Source organism: Peromyscus leucopus, chromosome 18 (assembly GCF_004664715.2).
Source record: "Peromyscus leucopus breed LL Stock chromosome 18, UCI_PerLeu_2.1, whole genome shotgun sequence".
Lineage (NCBI taxonomy): Eukaryota > Metazoa > Chordata > Mammalia > Rodentia > Cricetidae > Peromyscus > Peromyscus leucopus.
This window is the reverse complement of record NC_051078.1, coordinates 40,612,838-40,639,755: the sequence shown is the minus strand read 5'-3', so window position 1 is coordinate 40,639,755 and position 26,918 is coordinate 40,612,838. Positions and strand designations below refer to the sequence as shown.

At 41.8% G+C, this 26,918-nt stretch overlaps 1 protein-coding gene across 3 annotated transcripts in view; it reads right to left on the bottom strand.

The window, feature by feature from the left end:
• Positions 1 to 26,918, bottom strand: part of Ano4 (anoctamin 4) — a 395,425-nt gene that overhangs the window by 2,506 nt on the left and 366,001 nt on the right. For all 3 annotated transcript variants that reach the window (XM_037196832.1, XM_028880306.2, XM_028880308.2), the window contains 8 exons: positions 25,951 to 26,008; positions 25,721 to 25,818; positions 23,552 to 23,694; positions 17,855 to 18,007; positions 16,564 to 16,711; positions 10,719 to 10,838; positions 2,944 to 3,049; positions 417 to 612 (listed from right to left, as the gene is read on the bottom strand). In XM_037196832.1, the coding sequence (XP_037052727.1) occupies positions 421 to 612; positions 2,944 to 3,049; positions 10,719 to 10,838; positions 16,564 to 16,711; positions 17,855 to 18,007; positions 23,552 to 23,694; positions 25,721 to 25,818; positions 25,951 to 26,008 (1,018 nt within the window). In that variant the 3' untranslated portion in view covers positions 417 to 420. The remainder of the gene's footprint in view (positions 1 to 416; positions 613 to 2,943; positions 3,050 to 10,718; positions 10,839 to 16,563; positions 16,712 to 17,854; positions 18,008 to 23,551; positions 23,695 to 25,720; positions 25,819 to 25,950; positions 26,009 to 26,918) is intronic.

The window sequence follows — 26,918 nt, the reverse complement described above, 5'->3', positions numbered from 1 at the left end:
AGCCGAAGGGAGAGGAAGGTTTATTCCTGGCAAAACTTATAAGACTCTAACTTCTGCCTGGCGGTGGTGGCGCACGCCTTTAATCCCAGCACTCGGGAGGCAGAGGCAGGCGGATCTTTGTGAGTTCGAGGCCAGCCTGGGCTACCAAGTGAGTTCCAGGAAAGGTGCAAAGCTACACAGAGAAACCCTGTCTCAAAAAAAAAAAAGACTCTAACTTCAGTCCAGAACCTGGCCAGAGAAAGAGAAGGTAGCCTGACCATGTGGGAGTTGCAATGGTTACAGAAATAAGCTGGTTTGGGGAGCACCCATTTTGAGCCTTGCTGGTGAAAACTCTACAATTTGTTTCTGGGGGTTCGGAGCAGCCTATCCTCACCTGACCTGAGTGTGGCTTCCCCCAGGGCACACTGGTCACCTACCTGGTCATGGCCACTCATTGTGGTGTGCTTTTCCATTTTTCTTCCTCTCCTTCCGTTCTTTCTGGAGGCGCTCCAGCTCGGCCTCATACATCATCTCCTGGATCAGGTACTTCTCTCTCCTCATTCGGTCCCTGAGATCTTTCGGGAGGTCTGGTATCAGATAGGAAATGAGGTGCTTTATACAAAACACCAGGTGCTAAAAACACAACAAGAGAACACGACAGAATCAGAATGAGCGTTTGGGATGCGGAGCCTTGTCTCTGGGACATGTGGGAGTGGGATGAGGCTGGGGGAGGCACGCACTGAAAGGACCGAGGTCAGGTGAGAACTGAACTTGGTTTGTTGACACCATCTAGAGAGGAAGACCAGGGGGTGAGGGAGAAGATGAGGAGAGATGTTCAGTGGAGACTAGGAGAAACCGCAAAAGCGAGTCCTGGCTCAGCAGCTTTCATTGCTTAGGAACCGACTGTCCACCTGAGTGCAGGGCATTTCACTCTTCTGGGCCTCAGCTCACTCCCCTGTCAAAGGACGCTGTGAAAAACAGAAGTAGTTTGAAAATTCTGTGTAGATGGCTACTTAATTTTCTTTACACACCTTGCCAGTGAGAGTCACCCATGGGCCTAGGGAAATGGTCATTTCAGGAAGAAATATTCTCTTTTTGGGAAAGTGCCACACCTTCTCTACCTGAAATGCAAATGGTTGGAATTCTAGAGTCGTGGTCATCTTTGTCTGTCTATATCGTGGTGACCCATGAACTACCAGATGACAGTGTGAGCAAGAGTCCCTGTAATTCTAAGCTACTTAATAACAATAAAGCTGTGCTGAAGGACAGCAATAAGGATTCTTCAGTTTTTAAAAACAAATTCACTGTCGCATAGATGGCACAAAATTCTGCCAAATCTAGAGGCTTTTCTGCATACTTTAAATAATATACAAAAAGGATATGGAAAGTTCTAAATGAATAGCCATTTAGTAGTTTAATATCACCCTGTATGAATGTATGTATGTATGTATTTTAATGTATGGTGTGTGTGTGTGTGTGTGTGTGTGTGTGTGTGTGTGTGTGTGTGTATGCAGATGTGTTTGTTAGTATGTATGCATGCAGAGGGTAGTGATCAGTGTTGGGAGTCTTCCTCTACCATATTTCACCTTAGTTTTTGTTGACAGGGTCTCTCACTGAAACTGGAGCTGTTTGTGTTAGAGTGGTTGCTCAGCAGGCCCCTGGGATCCACCTGTTCACCTCTCCCCAGGCTGGGATGACAGGCCTGTGCCACCCCGCCTGGCTTTTACATTGGCACTGGGCATCCAAAGGCAGACTCTCACGCTTGCACATAGGCACTTTACCTGCTGAACCACCTCCATGGCACCCTTTCTTCCTTCATTTGAAAAAAAAATGAAGACCATGTTAGGCTAAGCATATCTACTTCTCATAGACAGAATCTCACTGGCCCAGAAATCTCTATGTAGCCCAGGCTGACCTAGAACTCAGAGATCTTCCTGCCTCTGCCTCCTGAGTGTTGGGATTAAAGGCGTGAGCTGCCGCCACACACAGAAAACATCTTCTTTAAGGTGGGACCGAGGGTAGTGAGATGGCTCACTGAGTAAAGACGCTCTCCACCAAGCCCGACAAACTGAACTCCGTCCCCCAGGTCCACATGGTGGAATGAAAGAACTGGCTGCCACAGTAGGCTACCCCCGGCCTCCATACACTCACATTGCCATTGGCATACACGTGCGTGCACACGCAGACAAACAAACACAGCAATGATGCTTAAAAAGAGGGACTGAGCCATCCATTCGTTAATTTCCAGAGGAGAAGAACTTAGTATCATCTTCCCTTGGCTTTCTGGAGTGAGAGGGCAAAGCGATGATAGAACTTTCTCAACGTTTGAAGATACTTCTAGTCCAAACAAAGGCATCTGTGATATGCATGAATGTGGCTCCAATGCATGTGACGAGAGATGGAATTGACATGGAGTCACAGAAATAGACAATTTCCTAAAAGCCTGAAAGAAAATAGCTGATGTATTTTTCTTATTGAAACACAATACAAACAATTGCCAGGGAGACTGTACTTTCTAAGTCTATTTTGACTCTTCAGTAATCAGTGCTTAAGTAATGAAGTGGTGACGTACACAGAGGCAACAGGTGTGGCATCAAGTTCAATGTCTTCCAGACAGTCTGTGAGCCCCTGTACCATCCTGGAAGGCTTGTGAAAAGGACATCATGAACAGGATGCCTCAGTACCTCTGCAGGTGGGGATGGGAAAACTGCATTTCCCTTAAAGGTTAGAATATTAAATGTAGGATCCATGATTCCTGATTTGTTACTGAGAGACTCTGAAACTTTTCTTGGGAAATTCAAACATTCCAATTAAGGAAAAAGATGAAAAAGAGGCCACAGTATACGGCCGTGCTACTTTAGAAAGTCGGTCTTTGTGCTGAAAGTCTCTGCCACGTATTTACTTGTTACTCCAAGTGACTCCATTGCGCCAAAGGAAATAAAGGAACTGTTTGAGAAAACTCACCTCAAACACAATGATAAAAGCCAGCCGGGCTGCTAGGACATGCCAGAACTGCAGTGTGTAGCCATAAGGTGCCAGTGAATGAGGAGGGTCCCGGTAATCCCGATATCTATAAACACAGGAGGGGGTTACATTCCAACTCTGATTCTTCAGATCCTCAGATCTCTTCCATTTTCACTATGTAGTCTTTATACATGGGAATAAATTTTGAAAACAAATAAACAAAAACTTTTTCCATGCTAGATGTTGCTTTGTTTGTCCAGCATCTCTTCGTTTGGTAAAAGGATAACTCTTCTAGCTGGGAGGTGGTGCCACAGGCCTTTAATCCCAGCACTTGGGAGGCAGAGGCAGGTAGACAGGCAGGCAGGTCTCTGTGAGTTCGAGGCCAGCCTGGTCTATAGAACAAATACCAGGATAGCCAGGACTACACAGAGAAACCCTGTCTTGAACCACCTCTCCCCGCCCCCCCCAACAGAATATAACTCTTCTCTGGGTAATTACCCATGGGGTTGGGTAGGATTTACCTCTTCCTCAACCTCAGCTCAAAAATTTTGTGACTCATCACCAGGATGTCCATTAGAACTATTATTAAATGAATTATCGCTAAGTGCGCAGTCCACAGAACTTCCAGGACCTACCACAAATTATATGGGGTGTCAGGGAGGGAAGGAGGGAGGGAGAGAGGGAGAGAACATGCTAGAGAATGAAAACAGAACAAAATGGAGCAGCAGAGATAACAGTCTGCTGACTGTGACCAATTCTTAGCCCTCAGTTGTTATTGAAAAAGACTTAGTATGGCTTCTTGATGCTCCAGTTGCCGAAAACAATACATTTCTGTTTGTGCCTGTCAATTTACATGTGGTTTCTGCTGCTTGCCATTAACAAGTCTTTCCTCCTACAACCTCAGTCTCTAACATTTGAATTGACATTGGACTGCACATGTGTTTGTTGAACACCTATTTGGGGTCAGGCATTGTCCTGGGAACTTTAATTTACACAAGTACATGTCATTGTTACCATTACCATCACTACTGCCACTACTGAAAAGTGACTCCAATGTCATAAGTTTTCATGCATTTTGAACTCAGTCTCCTTTTTGTTACAGAACTTTAGAATGATCTGGATGTAATGTTGTTTGAACATTTCTGATGTACAGATGCACAAAATTATCTTGTCTGAATAAAAGTTATGATCTTTCAGGTTTTTGTAAAAGATGGAGTCTAACATCTGACCTTGGGATCAGTACTAATTTACAGATGATCCAGAATAAGTTGCTATAAAGATTATGCTTGAAATATATCAAGGACCTGAAACAGTATTTGTGGTCATGATTATCACCATCACGATCATCATATTGATTATTATTAGTGCCTTTGGGTGTGTAGTGATGATATACCATGAAGTTTTTATCACTAGAGTGATACTTATAATGAATAATTTGTGCTGAAATTGAGTGAATGCCTTCATGCCTCCAAATTGCTGGTTCTCTCCGTGGTGATAGGGATTAGGCAGAGTGCTTAAATTTCCATTGTCTAATACATGGTTATTCATCTGACCCTAGGTGGTCCAAGAATTGTGCACTGAATTCCAGGAAAAAGAACTTTGTTCAGGACTAAATTTTACACAGATTATCCTAAACTTCATTTACTTTCCTCGAACTACCTAATAGCCAGGGATCATGTAAAATTCTTCTGTTCATTTTCAGGCACTAGTATTTCAGAAATACTCCAGGAGATATTCTAGAAGAAAAACGCAAATACCGTTTATTATACTTATGGCTATCAGGCAAAACTATATTTTTAAGAGGCTAGACTTAAAATTCTTTGCAGCGTCATTTTCTATGACTTCTTAAACTTTTTTTTTTTTCACATCAGTATCCACAACAGAATTTGCAGAATTATTTTCTGGGTATCAGTTGTCCGTACCAATAAAATTAGTTCCTGTCTGTCTCATGCTAGTCTAAACCTCCAGATTCTCTTTTGTACTCTGGATTTGCAGACTGTTGTTGAAATGCTCTGAGCTATGCCTTTGCCTACCCTTGACCCTATAAAGCTTGTCCTATGCCAAGCTCAGATGCTGTTTATGTCCTGTTTCTGTTTCTGTTTTGGGTGCTAGAGATTGAACCGAGGGATTCCTTATGACAAGAACTTGGGCTCTCTGCTCTAGCCTTGAGCTCCACCTCAGCCCCACTGCTCTGCTTCTGATGTGGTATTATTATTTTTCACATGATTGGATGCCTCTTCTCTGACACTAGTTTCCCCTTTTGCTAAAACGCATCCCCAAAGCTGCCTCTATTTCTCAAGAAATGGATGACTGGCCCGAAAACATGATTTTCCTAGCATCAGCTGGAGTTAATCTAGTCCTATTTTTAAACTGAAAATTATAGTGATACCTCTGAAAGAAAAAAATAAACCAAGTGGACTCCTAGCCAAGATAAGTACAAGACAGGGGCAGTGGTATAGAGGTGTCTTGTTGGCATTCCCAGGCACCCTGAAACACTACAACTATTCTAATTTCCATGACAACCGTCCTCTTGTGGGTCTTCAATTTCACTCTCTGTGTAGGGCTTTCCTGAGTAAAATTATGCTTACCTTTTCTCCTTTGCACTTAATAGAAACAGAACCTAAATATATGTGCTGTTTTGTGAATTGTCTCCTAGTTATTATGTAATAAAGCTTTGAATTCTCAATTCTACATCGTTTTCTACTTCTGTTACCATGACACTGTCACATTAATTACTATATATTGTGTCTTAGCATAAGATGCATCTTTTATTACTATTTCTTCAAAAGTGTCTTGACTGTTTTGATCCTTTTCACCTACACATAATATTACGTAGCCCTTAGGTACACAGAATTGGCCTAACCATAATTCCTGATTTATAATTAAACTTACTGGTTCATTATACGTCTCTTTTAATAATTTGACATTTCCTCCATGCTCTCACTTCGTTTCATTCCTCTTACTTAATTTTATTTTTATCATTGATACATATGGTGGTAATTTGAATGAGAACTACTCATGTATTTGAATTGGTCCCCAGTTGGTGAAGCTGTTTGGGGAGGTTAAGGAACCTTTAGGAGGTGGAGCCTTGCTAGAGGAGGTGTGTCACTGGGGGTGGGCTCTGCAGGCTTATAGCCTTGCCCTACTTCCTGATTGCTCTCTCTGGTCCCTGTGCATGGGTGAGATGTGATCAGCCAGCTTTGAGCTCATGCTGGCATGCCTTCTGGGCATCATGGACTAGCCCTCTGGAACCATAAGCCAAAATGAACTCTTTTCTAAGTTGCTTTTGGTAATTACATTTCATCACAGCAACAGGAAAGTAACCAATACATACATTTGCTTATACATTTGTGAGAATAGTATACTATTTCCTTTTGATCTTGACGTAAGGATATTATACCTTTAAGAAAGATTTATTTTTTAATTTTTAATTGTGTGTGTGTGTATGTGTGTGTGTGTGTGTGTGTGTGTGTGTGTGTGTGTGTGAGAGAGAGAGAGAGAGAGAGAGAGAGAGAGAGAGAGAGAGAGAGAGAGAGAGAGAGAGAGAGAGAGAATGTGCATGTGTGAATGCAGGAGCCCACAGTCCATAAGAAGGCTTCAGATTCACTAAAGTTGGAGTTACAGGTGGTTGTGAGCCACACGATGTGGTCTTCTTCAAGAGCAGTATACATTCTTTACTGCTGAGCAATCTCTCTAACCCTTAAAGTATGTTACATCTTACACAGTTTTCTGAAACTTGCTTTTTTTATTTACAGTTATGTTGCCTGTAACTTGCTTATTTTCACTACTATACAATAGACACTATTATAGTGTGACTATATTATAGTTGTTCTATGTAGTATATGTTTAGAATTACTCATGGGTTTGCCACTTATCTCTTTTCTTCCAACCTCCCTACCCATGGGAAACCTTAAAGCAAAGCTTAATTCTTCCTAGTTCAACAAATTGTCTTTGGGTAAAAGTTGGTCATAATACTCTTGTGTAATCTTGGCTCTTTATCCACTTAGTTTTGGTTTTAGGAAACAATTTCTTCCAGGCCACTGATCCACTTGAGAAGGTATTTTAAAAATTTAACAGTATGTTCTGATGTTTTCAGGCTGGGAGCCAATTCAGGTGCATCACCTGATACATGACTAAGAAAAGAATTCTAACATTGCTTTTTCCACGATGGATGTATATATGTATTTTACAGACATATATGTGCATTTCTCTTGTGATTGAAAGATTTGAAGAAATATGAAAATATTATTTCAGAGAAGAATTTAAAAAACATTAAACAAAATGATCACAACTTAAATGAAGATAATCCCATTTATGTTAGTAATTGTGAAAGGTAATTTATTTTATTATGTAGGACAGCTAGACATAATATAGGAAGCAAGAAATGAAAAGTGTTCTTCTGTACTTTATCTTATTTTTAAGTAACAAAAAGGTTTTAGAAGTAAACCTTTTTATCCATTTTTTTTTGAGGTGGCTTGGCCTCCGGCTCACTATGTAACCAAGGATGACCTTGAACTTCTGATTTTCCTGCCTCCACCTCCCGAGTGCTGATCCAAGTGTATCATCACACCTAGTTTTTGTGCTGTTGGAGACTGAACCCAGGGTTTCATTCGTGAAAGGCAAGCGCTTCAACAACTGCCCTTCAATCCAAGTCTACCAAATGGTTTTTAAATTAAAATTATAATACTTATAATTTTATTTCCCTCTTTTCTTCTTAGACTGCTATATGCATGTAAGAGTGCATGCTAAATTATTTTATTTGTGACATGGTTTGGAAACACAGGGAAGACTCTAAGAAAACACCAAGTGCTGTTGCTTGTTTGCATCCTCCCTCCACCTCCAGGCTTCAGCGAGATCCAGTGCAGGACTAGGTCCTATCTATTATATCTTCCTATGACCTCTCCATCAGTATAGGAGGTGGAGATAAAATGCATGATGAAACCTGAGAGTTAATGGACTTTGCTTAGTTAATTTGGTGCTTAGAGGGCAATTGTATGTGGTTGCTGCCTAGCAGTGGGGCCCATCTAGCTTCTCACATGATCTTTTGTCTTCTTGGAGCTGAGCATGCACAGGTCACTGGGTTTTTATGTCTGTTGTCTACATGGTAAGCAAAGTGTGACTTTAGCCTCATAGGCCAAAGGAGTTTCTCCAGTATCAGGTCTGGTGTTTTATTCTGGGACTAAGCAAATACATTTTGATGTTAGGTACTAACATCTAGTTTACATCCCTCTTTTCATTTCTCTGAATAAAGAAGAAAACAAAATAATGAAAGGTGAAGGATACACAATGGGCAAGTGTATTACTTTATTGTTAGTCATTAAGAGGCTAATATAAAGGAAAGATTATCAGACTGTGGCTCACAGAAAGCTGAACATTCCTATGCATGGAGGCTGTTTATTAACTCGAGAGGGAACCATGCTGAACCTCACTATTAGTCTCTACCCAAAGCGTCATTTCCAGGCCAGTGTGATGCATGGGTGTGTCACAGCCATGCCCTTATGGCACCTTTGTTGTGAGGCTTCTTAGAAGAATGCTACCATGAAAGTCAGGAGTCCTATCATCTGCCAAATAGGTGAATACCACCTACCATAGAAGGTTAGTATTATTATTAAACAAAGTAATAATTCTCAACAAATATTAGGTCCCCAGTAAATTCTTCATACATTATTATTGTACAAATACTTGGAGGTATAGTTTAATTTCCTTTTAGAGAGCATGAGCATGTGTTGCAGAGGAACAAGCTACAATCAATGAGCACTCTGCTCTTCTATCCATTGGCCTTTTCAAAGCACAATACTACACAGTGTGGGCAAGAGATAAAGAAAGGTAGAACAAGGTCAAGTGTTCTCTATGGCTGTCAGTCAAACCACCTGGAGATTAGTTGTTTTGAGTCACAGTATGAAATAGAGAAGGATTTAAAATTCTCCAGTTGAATCCATTTAAACTTTTATATACGTGCATATATATATTTTAAGAGCTTTCTACATAAAAATTTGAAAAGTCTTTAGTGTTAGTTAATATGGCAAAAATATCCCTACTAGACACCACAAGCTAACAAATAAAAAGTCCAAATGAGTTACCCCTTTTGGAGCTGTTAGTCAACAAGGTTCCCATAGATCCTCAAACATCACGGGCTACTGTCAGTGCTCTTGGGCGCCCTCCAGATCTTAACAGTAAGACCCTCTCATGGAAGACACCAAATATTTGACTCACAGAACATGGATAAATCAAGCTGGTGCTGACTTTATCTCAACAGAGCTGAGAGGTGCTGTTCATACTACCGAAGAGTAAACTATCGCTCTTACCCAGCTGTGGGCTCTTTTAGTTACATGATAACTGGCCTGGCAAGATATGCCCACTGGCACAATAGCAGGATAAATGTCATGGAGAGTAACGATCCACTTTCTGATCGGAATTAAGGCCTGTTCTACAACTTGAAATCCGTACCTGGCACTGTTACATGGCCAAGAACCTATGGATAGATTGGTCATAGGCCTTAGGGGGAGAACCTACTACTATTTTTCTGCTAAATGAGGATACTCTTAAATGGACTCCTAATAATTTATCATTATAGCTGTAGATTAGTACATTTCTCAGCCCTGATAAAAGAAGTTTCTTTTTGCAACAGATAGTGATTAACACAGGGACCCACGATTTGTTGTGATTCAGAGAATAAGATACTTGGAGAATTCTCCGCCGTAAATGGGACATTTATATTCTACACCCTCTTCTCAAAGCTGTGGACCAGGGTGGAAAGACTGAAAGTCAGCAGAGGTGGATGACTATAAGGAAACGTGCTTTCTGGACATAGCAAGGCAGTTGCACATATGAGTTCACAGTGTTCGAGACACACCTATGGAAGCTCAAGGCAGACAAATTAGGGATAGGGAAGTGGACATGAAGTCCAACCCTTAAGTGAGAAGCTATTGGCAACTGATACGTGCTGGAAGGACAGTCAGTTTTCTTTAAGGGTGTGGCCCCTCGTAGATGGACCATTCTCCGTGGAAGGCCACATGGCCAGCAGTGTATGGGCAGCACACATTGGACTCGATGAGCTAAAAAAAAAAGAGGGCACAAAATGGAATGGGAAGATAAAGGGGGTGAGTAGGGCAGGGAGTGAATATGATCAAATTGTATTGGATGAAATTCCCCGAGAACTAGTGAAAAAAAAATCAGCAGGTGATTTTAATGCCCTCAGGATTGAAAAACAAAAAATAAGCAAGTCACAATTTATATTGCTGTTGTAACATGTTCCATGAAGTCTTTAGTTACCTTTATTCTCTCTCTGAAGCATGGTTTTCTGGGCAGGGAATATAAATTCTATTCACCCTTGGTGAGGTGGACATTCACCCTTGCCAGAGCCTAGTTACCACATTAATCATGTGTACACTCAACTGCAAAATGCAAAATGTACATAAAATGAATAACCATCCCTCACATTTGTCTTGCTGTTGGCTAAATGTAGTATTATGTGCTTTACCTACATAGTGTCATTTACTCCCTAAATGAGTCTAGGGGGTGGACATTCCTTTCCACTTAAAGAATCACATAAGGTAGAGCCAGTGAGCCTGATTTTTTTTTTCACTAAACTTAAAAAAAATTTTAAGACATTTTTTGCCCAAACACTGGGTGTTTTTTCTTTTACTGAAAATATATATTTTTTTCATATAATCTATTTTGATTCTGAGACCTACTGCTTCAAAGTCAGCAAGAAGGGTTGTTAGCAAAACCTTTCCATGCTAGAGCCAGTCCAGCCCGCTGAGGTTCACACTCACCTGCAGTACTTCAGAGGAGTTCCCGAGAACTCACTGCCATCAGACTCTGGCTCCGACCGGTTTTCAAAGTCAGAAATTCGGAACACAGACAAGCTGGCATTTACATAGCCAACCATACACCTGAATGCGAAGGCAGATTGTATTATTACCACAGTGGCCGTTCCCGTTACCTCTATCTCCCTAACTCCTCCTCTCCAACCCACATCTCCCTCTACAGCCATGCTTATGCCATGGACGCTTCCCAGGCTTTCATGCCTCTGCTTGGGGTTTCCTTTTCTTTGGAAGCCCTACTCCTTTCTCTGGAAGAGTAAATATTGCTTATCCTTCAGTGGTCAACCAAAACACCATCTGTTCCGAGAAGACGTTCTTACCTGCAGTCGGCGTGACTCACCCCCTTCTCTCTGAAGTGCTACCACAATCTCCCTTGAACTGTAGGATTGTGGGAGTAGAGTGGATGTCTTAAGTGCTATTTTATTTACTTATTTTTTAACTTTAGGATCTAGCAGTTTTATGTACTGTTGAAATCCAGAAACATGGGATTTGGTTAACTTGATTGGAGGAAATTGATGTGTCAGAGGTTCTGTTGATTTTCTGGACTGAATGAGTAGAGAGGGTGAGTAATTCTAACAATTACTCTGTCGGCTCCCTTCCTTCTTATCTTTGTTAGAGAACAACATAAGGGGTTTCACTGCGACATTTTCATACAGTTGTACTCTGGTCATATTCATCCTATATAATTCTTTAATGAAAAACAATGTATCCATCACTATTACTATTATTGTGTGTGTGTGTGTGTGTGTGTGTGTGTGTGTGTGTGTGTGTGTGTGAGAGAGAGAGAGAGAGAGAGAGAGAGAGAGAGAGAGAGAGAGAGAGAGAGAATGAATATATGACATATATATGTGTGGGCACATATGCTGTAGTCTATCTGAGGAGGCCAGAGGACAACTTTGTGGAGACAGTTCCCTCATCCCACATTTACATGAATTTGGGGGCCTGAACTCAGGTGGCAAGGCTTGTGTAGCCAACTCCTTTACCGGCGGAGTTGGCTCACTGGCTCCACCTTATGTGATTCTTTAAGTGGAAAGGAATGTCCACCCCCTAGACTCATTTAGGGAGTAAATGACACTATGTAGGTAAAGCACATAATACTACATTTAGCCAACAGCAAGACAAATGTGAGTGATGGTTATTCATTTTATGTACATTTTGCATTTTGCAGGTCAGTACGTCGTATGGAACGAATGAATCATGGTCTCCGGGGTCTCGTCATTCTCATGTCTGATGTGATTATCCTCAACTGCTGAATCTTAAGCCAAAACAATGACACAAGCAATTCCGACAGCACATGGCTTCTTCCTGTCATGCCCAGGACAAATCAGTGCCCTTTGACCTTTACAAAAATGAACTGAGCTTAAGGAGCCATCTGTCCAGACACTTGTGCATTACGCAAATGGTTAGTAGGTGTGCAACATTCCTCAGTCCTCACCTGCTTCTCCTGGAAAGGATGGTCTGGAAGAAGAATGAGTGAACTGTCTAGAACATGGCATGAAGACGTACTAGCTAGCACCTTGGTGACTGTCAGTTGTTGCTGAGAAGGAGGCAGTGCTCGGACACACAAACTTTAGTAGAGTGGTCTTAGGAGCTGAGCAGTAGTCTGGGAACTGGCAAGAGCCAGGCCCAGCACTAGCATGGAGTATTCATACTACTGCCTACACTCTTAGCTCACAAAGGAGCTCCAAGACTTTATGGAGATTAAAGCTGCTATCAGTTGGTTCTGTTTAGGATTTCCATTGACAAAAATCCAAATTCAAATAAAATACCTGTCTTATGAAAGATATCCTCCATCTTCTACCCAAAGAAATAAAGAGAATAAATCTGTGAATTTATTCACTGAGCATATTCATGTAACCCCAGGCACAAACCCATATTGAGAATGTGTCTCCAGTGGCTGGTTACTCACAGGTACCTAGAATCAAAAATGAACCTAGAGTACAAGCATATTGTTATCTTCTTTCCATACCATCTCACTCATCACAGGAGAAGGACCACTGATACTGAGCTGCTTAGACATCTCCCTGCTTCTTTTTACAGTGGTGAAATCCTATTACTACCACATCAAGCAGTTGAGTTTGCTATGAATGCAGGGAAATGAAATTTCATGTACACCTTATGGTGTACAATTCAGCCAGTGGTGCCCATTCACCAACTCACTGACCTACTGTCAAAACTGGAGGACCACGAAGGGGAAGAGGACCTCATGACTGCCACTTGGTTTGCTGGCAAATGCTCTGCATACCTACTACCATTGAGAGAGAAAGAGAGAGAGAAAGAGAGAGAGAGAGAGAGAGGATGAAGCTAAGATATCCTGATGATGAGAGAGAAATGAGAGGCACCGCCCAAGAAAAGTCTCTTGCAATTATAAAGGACGTTTTCTTAAAGGACCAGTAGATGCCTTTGAGCATTGCTAAGAAAGGAGACTTCGAATGCGTCTCTCAAAAGGCATTGTTTAGATCAGGACACAGACTTCTCTCATGTAACTTTCGAAAATATCCCACATTTTTAAATGAGAGGACTCTCCTTTGAAAACAGCAGTTCCTTTTTGTTTTTACTTCCTCAATGGACAAGACAGGGACATAGGAGTGGTCATTATCACCACTGTTAGGGGAAGAACAGAGCCAGAAGCTGGCTTTCAGGTTTGTCGATTTCAGATCGAACTCCTGTTGACTGTCTTTGAATTAGCTATAAAATTTGCCTTTGAGGTTTCAGGTCTTGTGACACTAACAGCCTGGGACTGGGAATCAAAGGTTGCAAATGTCAGGGGAAATAAGACTGGGTTTATGTACTTAAAGGCAAGTGTGTTTAATAGATAAAGCACCTCAGGCTCATAAGATGAGTACAGAAGTGATTACAGGATTGACACAAATATATTCTCTCTTATTCATTGAGTAAGATATGCTGGTGTCTAACTCTGTGAATGAACAGAGTCCTTGATCAAGGCTCTGGCCTTTTATGACATCATTGTTTCTGTGGAAAAGCAGCTTTGATTTAGCAACTCACCACGGGCATCTATTTTTTCTGTGCATGCCACATGGTAGTTCTAAGGCCAAGAGCATTCTGTATCCCTATCATGATCCCGAATCATATCTGTGTCCCTATCATGATCCTGAATCGTAATGTTTGCCCAAAGTTCTCCAAGTTCCCTTTTAAGGACCCCATGTAAAGATACCCTAGAAGAGGAAGTGGCCTCACTCAGAGGAGGAGGTGGATTCTTCAACAATGAGCAGTCTGAGCTGCAGCCACAGAAGACGAAGAAGAATGCATCCAGAGGAACACAGTTGAAAGATTTTTGTGCATGCGATATGTAGAAAACGTTGCCTTGAACCATGTCTTTTCTTACCAGACCTGGCTAAAACAGACTGTCAACCTGCCAGCATCCCTGGACCCTTGACTGCTGGGCATTCACACCATGAGAGTTGCTCTCTCTGCCATGGTCAGACATGAAAGGTTTGGTCTTTCTTTTTAAGCCACCTACAATCTATCTGGGGACAACACCGATAGGAGAGTCAGGAATGACATTAGGCAGACCTAAAAGTGCCATCACAGGGACAAAGATCATGGGAACCAAAGGATGCGAGGTCCATGAGTAAAACTTTCATCCCTGGAGGAGCCACAGTAAACTCACCCACTAGTAATGGGGGAGGCACTGATGTAACTCGGAGCTACGTGCAGAGGCACAGTGGCAGGCTTGGATAGAATACTTTTGATGGAGGTTCAGTTTAAATGGAAACGGGCCGTTTCTACAGCTGGCTTAAATCACAAGTGGGATTTGACTAGGGCTGTGCATCACAAAAGCTCACGACTTCCCGGGATCTTACAGTGGTTTTACACTGCAAGCTTTCTTTACTTCTAGAGCATTTCCAAATTGAAAGAAGCAGCAGAGGGCGAGGAGGAGAAGGAGGGAGGTGGGGGAAGACAATGATAACAGAGAAGAAGGGGAAAAAAATCACTGCAAAGTAATAGGGTGTCTGCTATGACAGAGCTAAGATTCATGAAGGAACACACACACACACACACACACACACACACACGCACACGCACACGCACACGCGCACACACACACACACACACACACACACACACACACACACACACACATAGTGGCCAGTGGCTTAGAGACAAGAGGTATAACCTGGAAAGTTGCAGATGGCTCATAAAGAGAAAAGTTTGCAAAGAAAGTGCCCAGAGCTGAATAGTCTAATACAATGGAACCAAAGCATAGTAGGTCAAGTCTCATGATAATCATGAGACTTGACCTACTATGAGACTGGTAGGCTGCTAGACTTCTGAAGCTCTGGTTCATTATCAACTCCATAAATCTGTTCCCAGTTCATTTTTGATTCTCCAAAAACCAATTACAGGTTGCACTATAAGTAGTAGAACTGGAGAAGGACCAAAGACTTCAACCATTGAAGCTGAAACTCAGGAGGTTTACAGTGAGGTGAGCCAGAGAGCCATTTGGGGCCCTGGAGCTAAGGATGGAGAGGTCCGTGTGGACGTGGCTCTACCTGTATGCAGGTTCCAGCCATTATGGTGGAGTTTGCCTCTTTAACATCCCTCTGCTCTCCAGAGTGAGGAAAATACTGCACAGCCCACTCTGAGTCGTTTTGAGAATCAAATGTAGAAATGTGGCTACAATGAAGGAAAGCTTCTTCAGGCTAAGTCAAGCAGAAGATGTTGATGGTGGGCAGTAATGCCTGGGCAGTCTACTCCACGTCTTTAAGTCTCTGTTCTAAAGAGTTGGTATGCTCGCTTAAAGTTGCTAGACAATTAGTGTTTAATGGCCCCATGACTGTTATAGTAAATGACTTCACAGGAGCCTCTTCAGATGGCTGGGTTGTGAGATTTATCACACACCCCCAATTATCCAAGTCTTAGTGCATTTGTGTGGGATTAATGATGAAACTAGACCTTGACTAGTTTGCTTAACTTAGGTTGGGTACTCCATTTGCCTACAATGGTTTAGGGAACAAATTAATTTGCCTCAGACTATAAACCAGGGAACAGGATTGCTTCTATTAGCTACCAGCCCATGTAAGATGATTTTCTGGGCATCAAAGACCTTAGGCAGACACCTACACACCACAATTAGAGTGGGATTATTATTCTGACTCTAGGGACTGTTAGTGTATGCTAAGACTTTTTGCAAAGTATAGAAATAAAAGCTAGGTGGCATATTATTATGACATTTAGGATTTTATCAGACTACATATATTTTAGTCTGAACCTCAGAACACAGGAGTGTGTCTTAATTTGACTGGCAAAATACAGACACAGGTCTGATCATAGCTAGGAATAAATAATCTTCATACTCTACAGATATTTATTAAGTACCTTTTGGGTTCTAGGTACAGGGTTCCACAGTCCCCATGTAAAATTTGCAGTCTCCACACCACGGCAGTGTGAATCTCAGGTAGTAATTATCCTGTTATAAACTCATATCATTTCCATAACTACATATTACACTAGGTCACATGCTGTTTTTGTTGTTCTGCACATTAGGATCTCACACATTTCTGAATTCAGAGTTGGCAGGAGTCAGAGGAAAATGTAACTCCCTCCCTCACATTAGAGTCCATCTGAAACTTGTCTGACTTGTTTGAGCCCCAATCCTTTTGTAAATGGGATGTGTTTTCTTTGGCTGACAGTGTAATGCTATAATTTCACTTCCCCTACTACAGACCTTGTCTGGGCTTGTGTGTCACTGCCCAGTACACAAGCTTCTCTCTCTGTGTCCGGCACCACACAATGGCCAACAAAAGTTTCACAATCATTTTGCAGCACTTACTTTTGCCCGGCTTCTCCTTGGCCCGCACAAGGTCCATATTTATAAGCATACACCAAGCGAGGGATAAAGTCAGATGTTATTGCTATGACAAATGCATTCGTAATAACAGAGAGAATTCCGATGCCTTCCAGAATTCCATACCAAATTCCTATTCAAACAGAAATGTGGTATTAGTTCCTCCAGAGGTAGTAAGAATGAAAAACAACAAGGCTGACCCACCTCTCATAGTCCTTTTCATCTTTCCAAATGCCTCTGGCAACAAGGAGTTAGAATTTGTGTTTCCAAACAGTTTGGAATTGAAGGAATTTCTGTGGTTCCATGCATGTGCCAATGTACTTGCAGCTTATTGGTCAACACCAGATATAAGTCAAAGAATTCTGGCCAACAGGACATTCAAGTGCCATCTGGTAAGATCAGCACACAGTGTCAAGTCCCTAACAGACTGGAAACTCCTCAGTGGTCCTGACCAGGTCCCTTCTGTTCACCTTTGCGGACTGTCCCTGATGCACTGGCCCAAGCCAATGAGTAAACACTTGCTTCATCTGGAGGGTCAGAGGCCACTCTGAGAAAAGCATCTCCATCAGCTCTCGGCCACACTCATTGGATGGTGCCTGCCTTGTGCTCAGCACTGGATGCAGACTTGTATCAGACAGTCCCCATCTCAGCAGCTCCTGAGAGCGCGGCATCTAATTCAATGTTATCTCCAGTCAAAGACCAAAGCTCATGTCTGCCTCTAAAGAATCAGGTTTTACTCCATGTGAGTCAGGAGAATATCAAGGAAAGTGGGGGTGGGGGGGCAAACAGAAGGTCTATTTTTAAAACGATGAATCAAAGTTTTAGATTCTAAAGTCTTATGGTAGAAATAACCTAACTAAGAATCAATTTAAGCACAAATTCATAAAACACTAGAAATCTAAACCAGTCTAACTGGGTAGCTTTATTTCTTGTATAATATTATTTAAAACCAACATAGTTTTTTTTTTTTCTTTCAAAAATCATTTGAATCCTCTTACATGCAAACCTTAAGGATTCCTAAAGTGCATGGCATTTATTTATTTATTTATTTATTTATTTATTTATTTATTTTTGAGACAGCTCTGAAGGGCCTAGGACTCACTATATAGACCAAGTAGGCTTTGAATTCACAGAAATCCACCTGCCTTTGCCCCTCCCGGGCTGGGATCAGAGGTATGTGGCGCCGCACCAGGCAGGCTTTTCAAGTTTACATGCAAGATGTTTCATATGTTCAAAAAAGAAAAAAAAAAAAGAAGCATCCCTGAAGGCAACTTACCTATGTCTTTGGCCCTGGAAGCCAAGGGCCTTCTCCACTGTGTAACGAACTTGTAAGCATCAAGTCGGATTTCGATGATGTTATTCAGTAAGGCCAGAAGTGGTGCAAGAGGAAAAGCTGCTACAAAGATGGTTGTGAATCCGAACTGAAGGACTAGAGAGGGAAAGGAAGACAATGAGAGATGTTAGTTTTCCATCGCTGCTTCAGAAAGGTTCCACAGTCCCCACGTAAAATTTGCAGTCTCCACACCATGGCAGTGTGAATCGGAATGCGCCGTTGTGATACCATATTTCCCCCCATCATTAAGAATCATAACTGAAAAAGTACAGAGACAACTAGTCAAACTAGTGGGAACACACAAACTGTGGACCCATAGCTGAGGAGCCCCATGGTACCGAACTAGGCCCTCTGGATAAGTGAGACAGTTGTTTAGCTCCAACTGTTTAGGAGGCCCCCAGACAGAGGGATGGGGACCTGTCCCTAGTGCATGAGCCGACTTTTTGGAACCTAGGGCCTATGGTGAGACACTTTGCTCAGCCTTGGTGCAGGGAGGAGGGGCTTGGACCTGCTTCAACTGAATGTACCAGGCTCTGTTGACTCCCAATGGGAGACTTCGCCTTGGAGGAGGTGGGAATGGGGGGGGGATTGAGGAGGAAGGCTGGGGGGGTGGCAGGAGGGAGGACAGGGGAATCCATGGTTGGTGTGTAAAATGAGTAGAAAATCTCCTAATAATAATAAAAAAAGAATCATAAACTGAAGGGATCTCCCTTACAACAAGATGGATAAGATTGGACAAAGGTATTTCCTTGGCCTGGGAATGGAATCTGAGTGGCATAAAGCTCATCTCGGATCTCAATGCTTTCTAAATGTCATTCACTAATTGATGGAACCAGGGCTTCTTGGCAGAATGTTTGCTTCTAGGTCATGGTGGAAAGACCGCAAGAGGAGACTGGATTGTCTCATGATGTGAGAAAATGAAGAGATGCTCAGCAAACGATGGGCGGGGGGGCATCAACAGGACAGATGTGTAGGCATTGCCAACAGCCGACGCTGGAATGATGGGCACAGCAAAGTCCTAGCAGCACTGGGTCATAAGCTCAAGGCTGTCAAAGTCATGGCTACATAAACACTAACAAACATAAACTGAAAACACACAGGGAATACAGTGCGGCTCTTCTTCACGGTAGAATTTAATTCATAAACACAGAAGGAATGGAGAGGACAGAAAGTCACCATTAATTAAACTTTTTGCTAAATTTGCAGCCATGGGAGAATACTAAAATTAGTGGGTGGAATATTGAAGATGGGATGTTTGTATATTTCTGTCTCCTCACATAATATTTAAGATATGCTAATATAGCCCACCCCTGATATGATGGTCTTTTTTTTCCTCACATTTTTTTTCTGCTCATGGTCCTCACGGGTGGAACCTAGATCTCTGCTCATTCAGCCTTCAGAATCATTAGACCCCAAGGTCCATCAATGGTTCCTCATCACTGTCTCCCACATCTCCTTCTTCCCCACCATCCCTACTTGAGTTCAGACTCTGGCTACCCAACTGGCTCTGTCTCTCCTGACTGTCACCCCTCTTCTCCACTGCGCTGTTATCAGTCTGCACGAAGTCTTGGTTCTAGGCCATTGTTTATCATCTCCCTGCAGGAAAGGCTTCAGAAGGTCCTCACCACCTACAGACCAACTCCTCCTTTTCTCCATGCCATTCTAAGATCTTAGTGATTCTTCCATGCAGATTTCTAAAATTCAAGTTCAACCATCCACCATGTCCCGGATTTTTAAAAAAAAATTCCTTTGTTCTGGTCACAATGGACTTCTGGTGTTTTGAGTCAAAGATACACTTAACGTCTCTATTGATAAAGTGATGAAATGCAATTCGTCCTTTAAGGTTAAGCTCAACTGCGCCCTCTCCTGGAGACTTCCAATAGCACGGCCTCCTCTGTTAGCCTCCGCTGCTGCCAAGCAACACAGAATGAACTTTATTTGCCTTTATCTCTCTTTTCCTTCATTATACTGGGCTTTGAGAAAGTAAGAATGGGGGCCTCATTATGTTTATCTTTCCCACATACACACTGGAGTGGTTTGTGTATGGAAGGGACTTGTTAGGTACTAAATAATGCTGGCTCACTGACTGACATATAATGACAATGATGAAAGGCTGGATGACAAAGAGGGCCAGCCCGCCCCTTAGGTCAAAGTAAAAACCATGACAATGACTCTCAGAAACATAGATATATAAGAACACGTCTTTAATCTGAGAAATGTATAAAAATGCAGCCGGCATCATTAATAACGGTAATGTATTGGACATTTTTGCCTTCCTGTTAGGAGCAAGGATGCCTGTGCCAGCATTATAAGGATGGTTTTAGTGCAGTGCATCAGCAAGGTTAACCCAAATGTTTAGTGATTAGAAAGGAAAATATAAAACTACCATTATTTGTAGATGATGTGGGAGAACAAAGTCAAAAATATCTATGAACTATAATTGATATTAGTTTTCAGAAAGTTTACTTCATACAAGGTCAACATACAAACCAATGATAACTTTATATAGTGGCAACAAAATAGAAACCAAAAGTAGGGCCATGTGTGCAGCTCAGTGGTAGAGGTTGTACTTAAAATTCATGGGGCTGTGGGCTCAATCCTCAGGATAAAACAAAACAAAGCAAAACAGAAAAACTCCATTCTCCAAACACTATAGAAACAGAAAAAAAATTGTGAAATCAACATTAGTTGCAAAATTTACCAACTTCTTAGTAATAAAGCTAACTTATGCAATACAAACCCTGTATACTAAAACTACTGCAAAAGTGTATAAAGATAAATGCAGGGATATATCATATTCATGAATTGGAAAATATGTATGTATTGCTCAAATTGTCCTACTAAATCCCAGCCAATACCTCAGCAAAAGTTGTTGTTTTTAAAATGGAAATTAGGAATGTTAATGTAAAATTAGTTGGAGCTAATTTTGAAGAACAAAATTGAAACTTGTACATTTGAAGAAAGCCTTAAGGATAGGCAGACAAGCCTTCAGACACTTGACTTACAGAAGCTTTATCTGACATGTGGTGGTCTGGATATGAGATGTATACACACATCTGTGACTGAACACGTGGTCTCCAGCTGGTGGTACTATGTGGGGAGATTGTAGAACCTTTAGGCCAGTGGTTTTTAACTTTCCTATTGCTGTGACCCTTTAATACAGTTCCTCACATTGTAATGACCCCCCTCTATAAAATTATTTCATTGCTACTTCATAGCTGTAATTTTGCTACTGTTATGAATCATATTGTAAATCTCTTGATAGGCAGGATATCTGACATATGACCCCTATGGGGGTCATTACCCACAGGTTGAGAACCATTGTGAGCATTGGCATCTAACTGGAGGAAGTGGGTTATTGGGGGTGGGTATGGTTAATATTTAGTGTGGCTCTGTTTCCAGCCCATTCTGTTTCCTGTTTGGATGAGATGTAAGCTGACATAGGCTTCTGCATACACGGAGCTGTCTGCCACAGTATCTTCTCTGGCATGATGGACTGCGTCCCTCACACCAGGAACTGACAGAAACCTCTCTGTTACTGAACTGTTCCTTGACAGACTTTTTTTTTTACAGTAATGAAAAAATCAACTAATACAGGACTCATATCTACACTATGTAAATAACTTCTACAAATCACCAAGAAAATGACACCCCCACACACAATCATGGGTCTTGATAGAAACTTAAGGAGAATATTCAAATAGCCATAAGCATATGGAAGATATTTGGTGTCATTAATTGCCATAACTTTCAGATTAAAACCACAATGAGATGCTACTATATACCAAGTAGAATATTTAAATAAAAGCTTAACAATTTTTGAGTACATGGATGTAAAAAGTGGCACAGCCCTCTTTACCTGCCCTTAGAACAGGATATATTTGTGTCTAAGAGAGTGGATGTGTGATGTTCCTAGAAAACGTCACTTATAAAAATTATTGGGTGAGTTTGGACTGTGGACAATTGTCTGCCAGCCACTTGCCTGCATAGACGTGGCTGCTTCATGTATAAGTCTCTGAAAAGTCATCTGTAGACTTGAGATTTAAATACTTTCTATTACTTTATATTGTAATCCAGTAAGTTATAGTATTTAATAACATAATAAATCCAGGAAATAATTAGGAAAAAATCAAAACGAAAACAAGAGGAAGCAGGAAGGATTCCTGGGTCTGTCTGTGATGCACCTCATATTGTTTCAAGCTGCAGTGGTACCTCAGGAGCTGTAGCATGCCATCCACATAAACGCTTCTTTCCAGGAGCATTATTGTTCATTTCCTTCTTTATGGGGGAAAGTCCATTAAGAGACTCAAAATTGGTGATTTCTCTTAATGAATTGCCTTTATTAAGCTTTATTATTAATGCCCACATTGATTTCTTTTCCAAGTTATATCATTCGGCCATTCTATAATTGAAACTCCAAAAGCATCAATAGATACTTAGGACAGAAGCAATCTAAGAAACATTAAGCATCAATTCTACTGCTTTTTTAATTTTCAAGTTCTCCCAGCTAGGATCGCTTCCTTTAGAAGTAATTCATCATGCCCAGCTCTGCTCCCATTTCACCCCTAGGTTGCAGAGCGTAAACAGATTTTCAAAAGAAGAGAGTGACTATACACACAGTATCTGACTAGGCATCCTCATTATTATTATTTCTTCCCCAGATCCATACTGAGACTAACTTGGCTTTGATGCTAAAGAAATCGGATTCTTTATGTGAAGCCGGGTTAAGCATTCCTCATTCTCTGCCACTTTCCTCCTACAGCAAAAATGGCTGCCCCTACAGACTTCCCGTGATTCATGCTTCGGCAACCGTGACAGTTCCTGAACTTGCACTTCCTGTCTCTGGCTCTTCCCCCATTAGCCTATGCACCCTTGAAAGCTGAGCACTGTGTCATACTCCCTTTCTCTGTCTCTGGTGCCAAGTGTAGTTGTTTCTTTGGCATTGAGTAAAGCTGAACAGATGTCAGCTGGATGTGTGAGTCAATCACTTTGAGTAATGACTCTTTCTGGTTTTTTATATACTGAATTTCTCCACATTTTTTTTTTCTTGGCTATTTGGTTCCGTAATAAGGCAGTGTAGGGAGGTAGGGAAATAGGACATAGTAGGAGGTCTTTGGGTTATAGAGTAGAGTCTTCATGAATGTCCTGAATGGATCAATGTGTGTGTGTGTGTGTGTGTGTGTGTGTGTGTGTTTGTGTGTGTGTGTGTGTGTATGTGTGTGTGTTAAAGAAAGAGAGAGGGAGGAAGAGAGGGAGGGAGAGAAATTGAGAGAGAGAGAGATTGAACCCAGAACTTAGAACATGCTAAGAAATCTCTCTACTCATAAGCTACAACTTGAGCCCCTTCTCATGGTTCAAGGAGAGAGATACAATATCATGAAGGATTTGAACTTTGTTCATTTGTTGTACTGGGGAATCTCACTCAGGGCTTTGTTCATACTAAATAAGGACTCCACCACTGAGCTATAACTCCAAAACTGGCTTTGAATATCTTAGGATTTTGTTTCCCTTTCACACGGTGCTTGGAATGCCCTCACACCAGAATCCCCTTACATGAATGGCCAGATAATAACAGATGTACATTTAATTGAGTGTAGCTGGAGAGCATTTATAATTAAGAGGCAAAACAGATTTCCATACTCATTTCCAGGTATTCATCGAAGAGTCCATAGGCATTCATTGGCTGAAGATTGTAATCCTTTTCCCATTGTGGGAAATTTATTTTCCTTTCAGTGCCATGTTCTTGTCGAACTTTTCTTCTAGTCCACCAATTCTGAATTAACCTGGGTGACAAGATTAGTTTCTTATAAAAACACACACAACTATTCATGAGACTTAAGTAATGAGAAAGAGGAGAGTTAGCATTTGGAATGAGTCAAACCCAGCTTCACTCAGGCAGGAAGCCATGTCTGGAACTAGAAAGAATTCTGCACACCTGAAGCACTTCTGTTTGCGAGTAGACAGAATGGTGACCAACTTATTTAATCGTCCATGAAATGGTCCCGTGTTTAGAAATAGTTGGATAGAGGGCTGAAAGCACCTTGAGTTGACTTGGGGCCAAGGCAACACCGGGATGTTCAATGGCTAGAAGGTCTAGCTTAGGTGGCTGAAGTCTGAACCCGTACCCATTAGTGGTCCTGGCAGATGAGTTATTACGATCAACATATTCTGACTTCAGGGACCTAGAAAAATCTGAAATCACAATCATCTCCCTCTCCTGGCATTCAGGTTCCTATAATTCCTTACGAGAAGGCTCAGGTGCTTTAGACTCAAGCTTGACATGGTCTCTGACTCCCGTGGGATGCATCTCACTCTGAGACTCGAAGCTGAGCTGTTTGCCCTCAGCAGGATGCAGGAGTACATTGTATAATATGATAAGAGACAGAGGAAATGCCACAGAGGAGGCAGGTCTATGAGCTGGAGTGTTCCAGAAAAAAGTGACAAGTTTTTAGTATTTCCAAGAGGACAAACGAGGGGTGGCTATCAGACACACCCTGCTTACCTCACAGCTCAGCTGCATATCCCGAGTCACCCTTCGACATTTCGATTAGATTCGATCAAACATTCCAGAAAGGGAAACATCATATTTCCTTTTTTGTGTTTATTTTTTAAAAGCCTTATAGAAAACATTAGACACTTGGAGCAAGATTTTAAAACTTGAATCTAAGAACAGAAAATCATTGGCCTTGCCTCTGACAGGGCCCTATGAAAAGACCTTCCTCATTCAGCAAGTCCCAGGCTCCTGTTCTGAGTGGTCTTCCCTCAGTCCTGGAGAGCCATGTCTCCCCAGAGTTACTGAGCTGACATGGAAACCACCTGGTGGAATCCTGTCAGACACAGAAAGACCAGGGATCCGTGTCCTCAAAGCCAAGCTAAGCAGGAGCTGTCAGAGCCAAGTTCAAGGTTATCTTTACAGAAATGACACAAATTCCTGGTCACTGTCATCAACCAGAAAATCTTACCACGGGGTGACAATATTTTTACAGGTAAAAATATGCACTTTAACATCTCTGACATTTTCTCCTTTTTCAAGTTCCTTTTATGTGACGTCTGAATTTACAGTGCTTTTCTTTCTTTGTTTTAAATTAACATTCTTATTTACCATGGGAATAGGGGAATAAAGATCTTGTGATAAATAGCTAAGAACCTACAATACTGGAACGGAAAGAGTCAAAGACATCATTAGAGCATGCTACACTCACCCAGCCAGTGTAAGCACATGCACAGAGGCCTCACAAAGAATGCTAAGTCAGTTTTCTGTAAGAGTGACTACTGATAGGTCAATCATGCTCCCACCCCAAGAGTATTTGGGTAGCATGATAGACTTAGAAGGAGAAGAAAAAAGAGGACACATGAATTTGTTTAGATGGGTAGGGAGGTGGGGATGGATCTGGGAGGAGTTGGGAGATGAGAGTGAAATTATTAAAATATATGAAGTTCTCAAAACATTGATAAAATTAAAAAAAAGAGAATGTTCACTTTAATTTGTATGAGTTAGGCTAAACCTAAAAGAACCAATGTTTACTATTTTTAATTAAAAATATATTGCTGTTTGTGTATGTGTGTGGACTGTGTGCCATGGCATACTTTGGGTCAGTTCCAAGAACATCCAATTCATGTTGTCAGGCTTGGGTGGCAAAAGCCTTTACCTACCGAGGCATCTCACTGGTCCCCGGTGTTTACTGTTTTTATGACGGCATTTGAATCTGCATGTGACATACTGGGTTAACTGTCGAGTCATATTGCTTACACTCAGAAATGCCAACCATGAGCCACACTGCCTCTCCGTGAGATAGCTAAGGTACTTACGGGTAGCCTAGTTCCATGAAATTATTCCAGGTCTGCTTTAGCACCATTATAATACCCATTTGCATACAGAGATCAATAAGGCATCCACTGGGGTGGCACTGTGAGGCAAGCAAGCAGAGATACAGCAATCAGCAAAGAGAAGAGTGACAGTTTTCTAGTCTGCACAAAGCTGCCTGAAGGCTGTTTAATGGGAGTCTGTTGGGAACAAGGAAAAAGGAGAGAGTACTGACCTCTTCTAGCCTCCACCTGTTTATCAGTCTCAAGTAGGCACCTGGGTGTCCTGTAAATCTTCAACACAGAAGCAAGCCGTTAGCATTCTGTAGGTTTAGGCTTTCGGTGAGCATTACATTCAAGTTGGCATATCCTCTAAAGTAAATGATGGGAGCCCTTAAGGATCACGTCTGCAGGAACGAGGAAACCCTCCAGAGCTGTCATTACTTGAACTTCTGGAATTCTCCCAGGAGCATTTCTCCCCTGGCCTTCCTGCCCAGCTACTGATGGGAGGGGCCCATTCCTGCTATTTCCTATGGTTTTGAACATTCCTGTTCAACACACAGCCTGTGTAAGCAGAAGCTACGTTCCTGCATTTATCCACATTTGATCTTCTGAACACCAGCAGTGTGGGGTTTGTTGTTGTCATAGTATTTGACTAGAGTTTCATGCTGCTGAAATAGCTAAGCAACAAAAGAGAGGCCACTGCATCCATCCCACCAAACGGGCCTCAGGGCCTCAGACAGGTAGGAATCATGCATGCATCAATACAGAACAGGGAATCCCTCCAAAGTCTTCATCCCTAGGAAGCCCTGGCTTCTCATTTCTGCCCTCTTCCCTGTTGGGACATTCTTCTGTGAAGCCGGGGACTTCCGCCATACTCCAGCTTGTGTTTCCTTATGTCACCTGCCAGCTTAGGTGTGACATCCACAGGCTTGGTTCAGGGGAGATGGGAGTCACAAGCTTTTCAATCCATTGTTTCACGCATAAACTATCTCCTGCTACTTAGCTATACAACCAAAGAGGTCCAGGGACTTTTGGGTGGAGGCTATTTCCCTTCCCAGGAAGTGAGGTGGCTTTGCAGTTTGGGAAGGGAAAGGAGGTGGCTGATCTTCTCTTTCTTTCTTTTCTTTTAAAAGTATTTTTTATGTTTTTATTTATTTATTTATTTTTAAAGTTTTTTTTTTTTCATTTTACATACCAATCT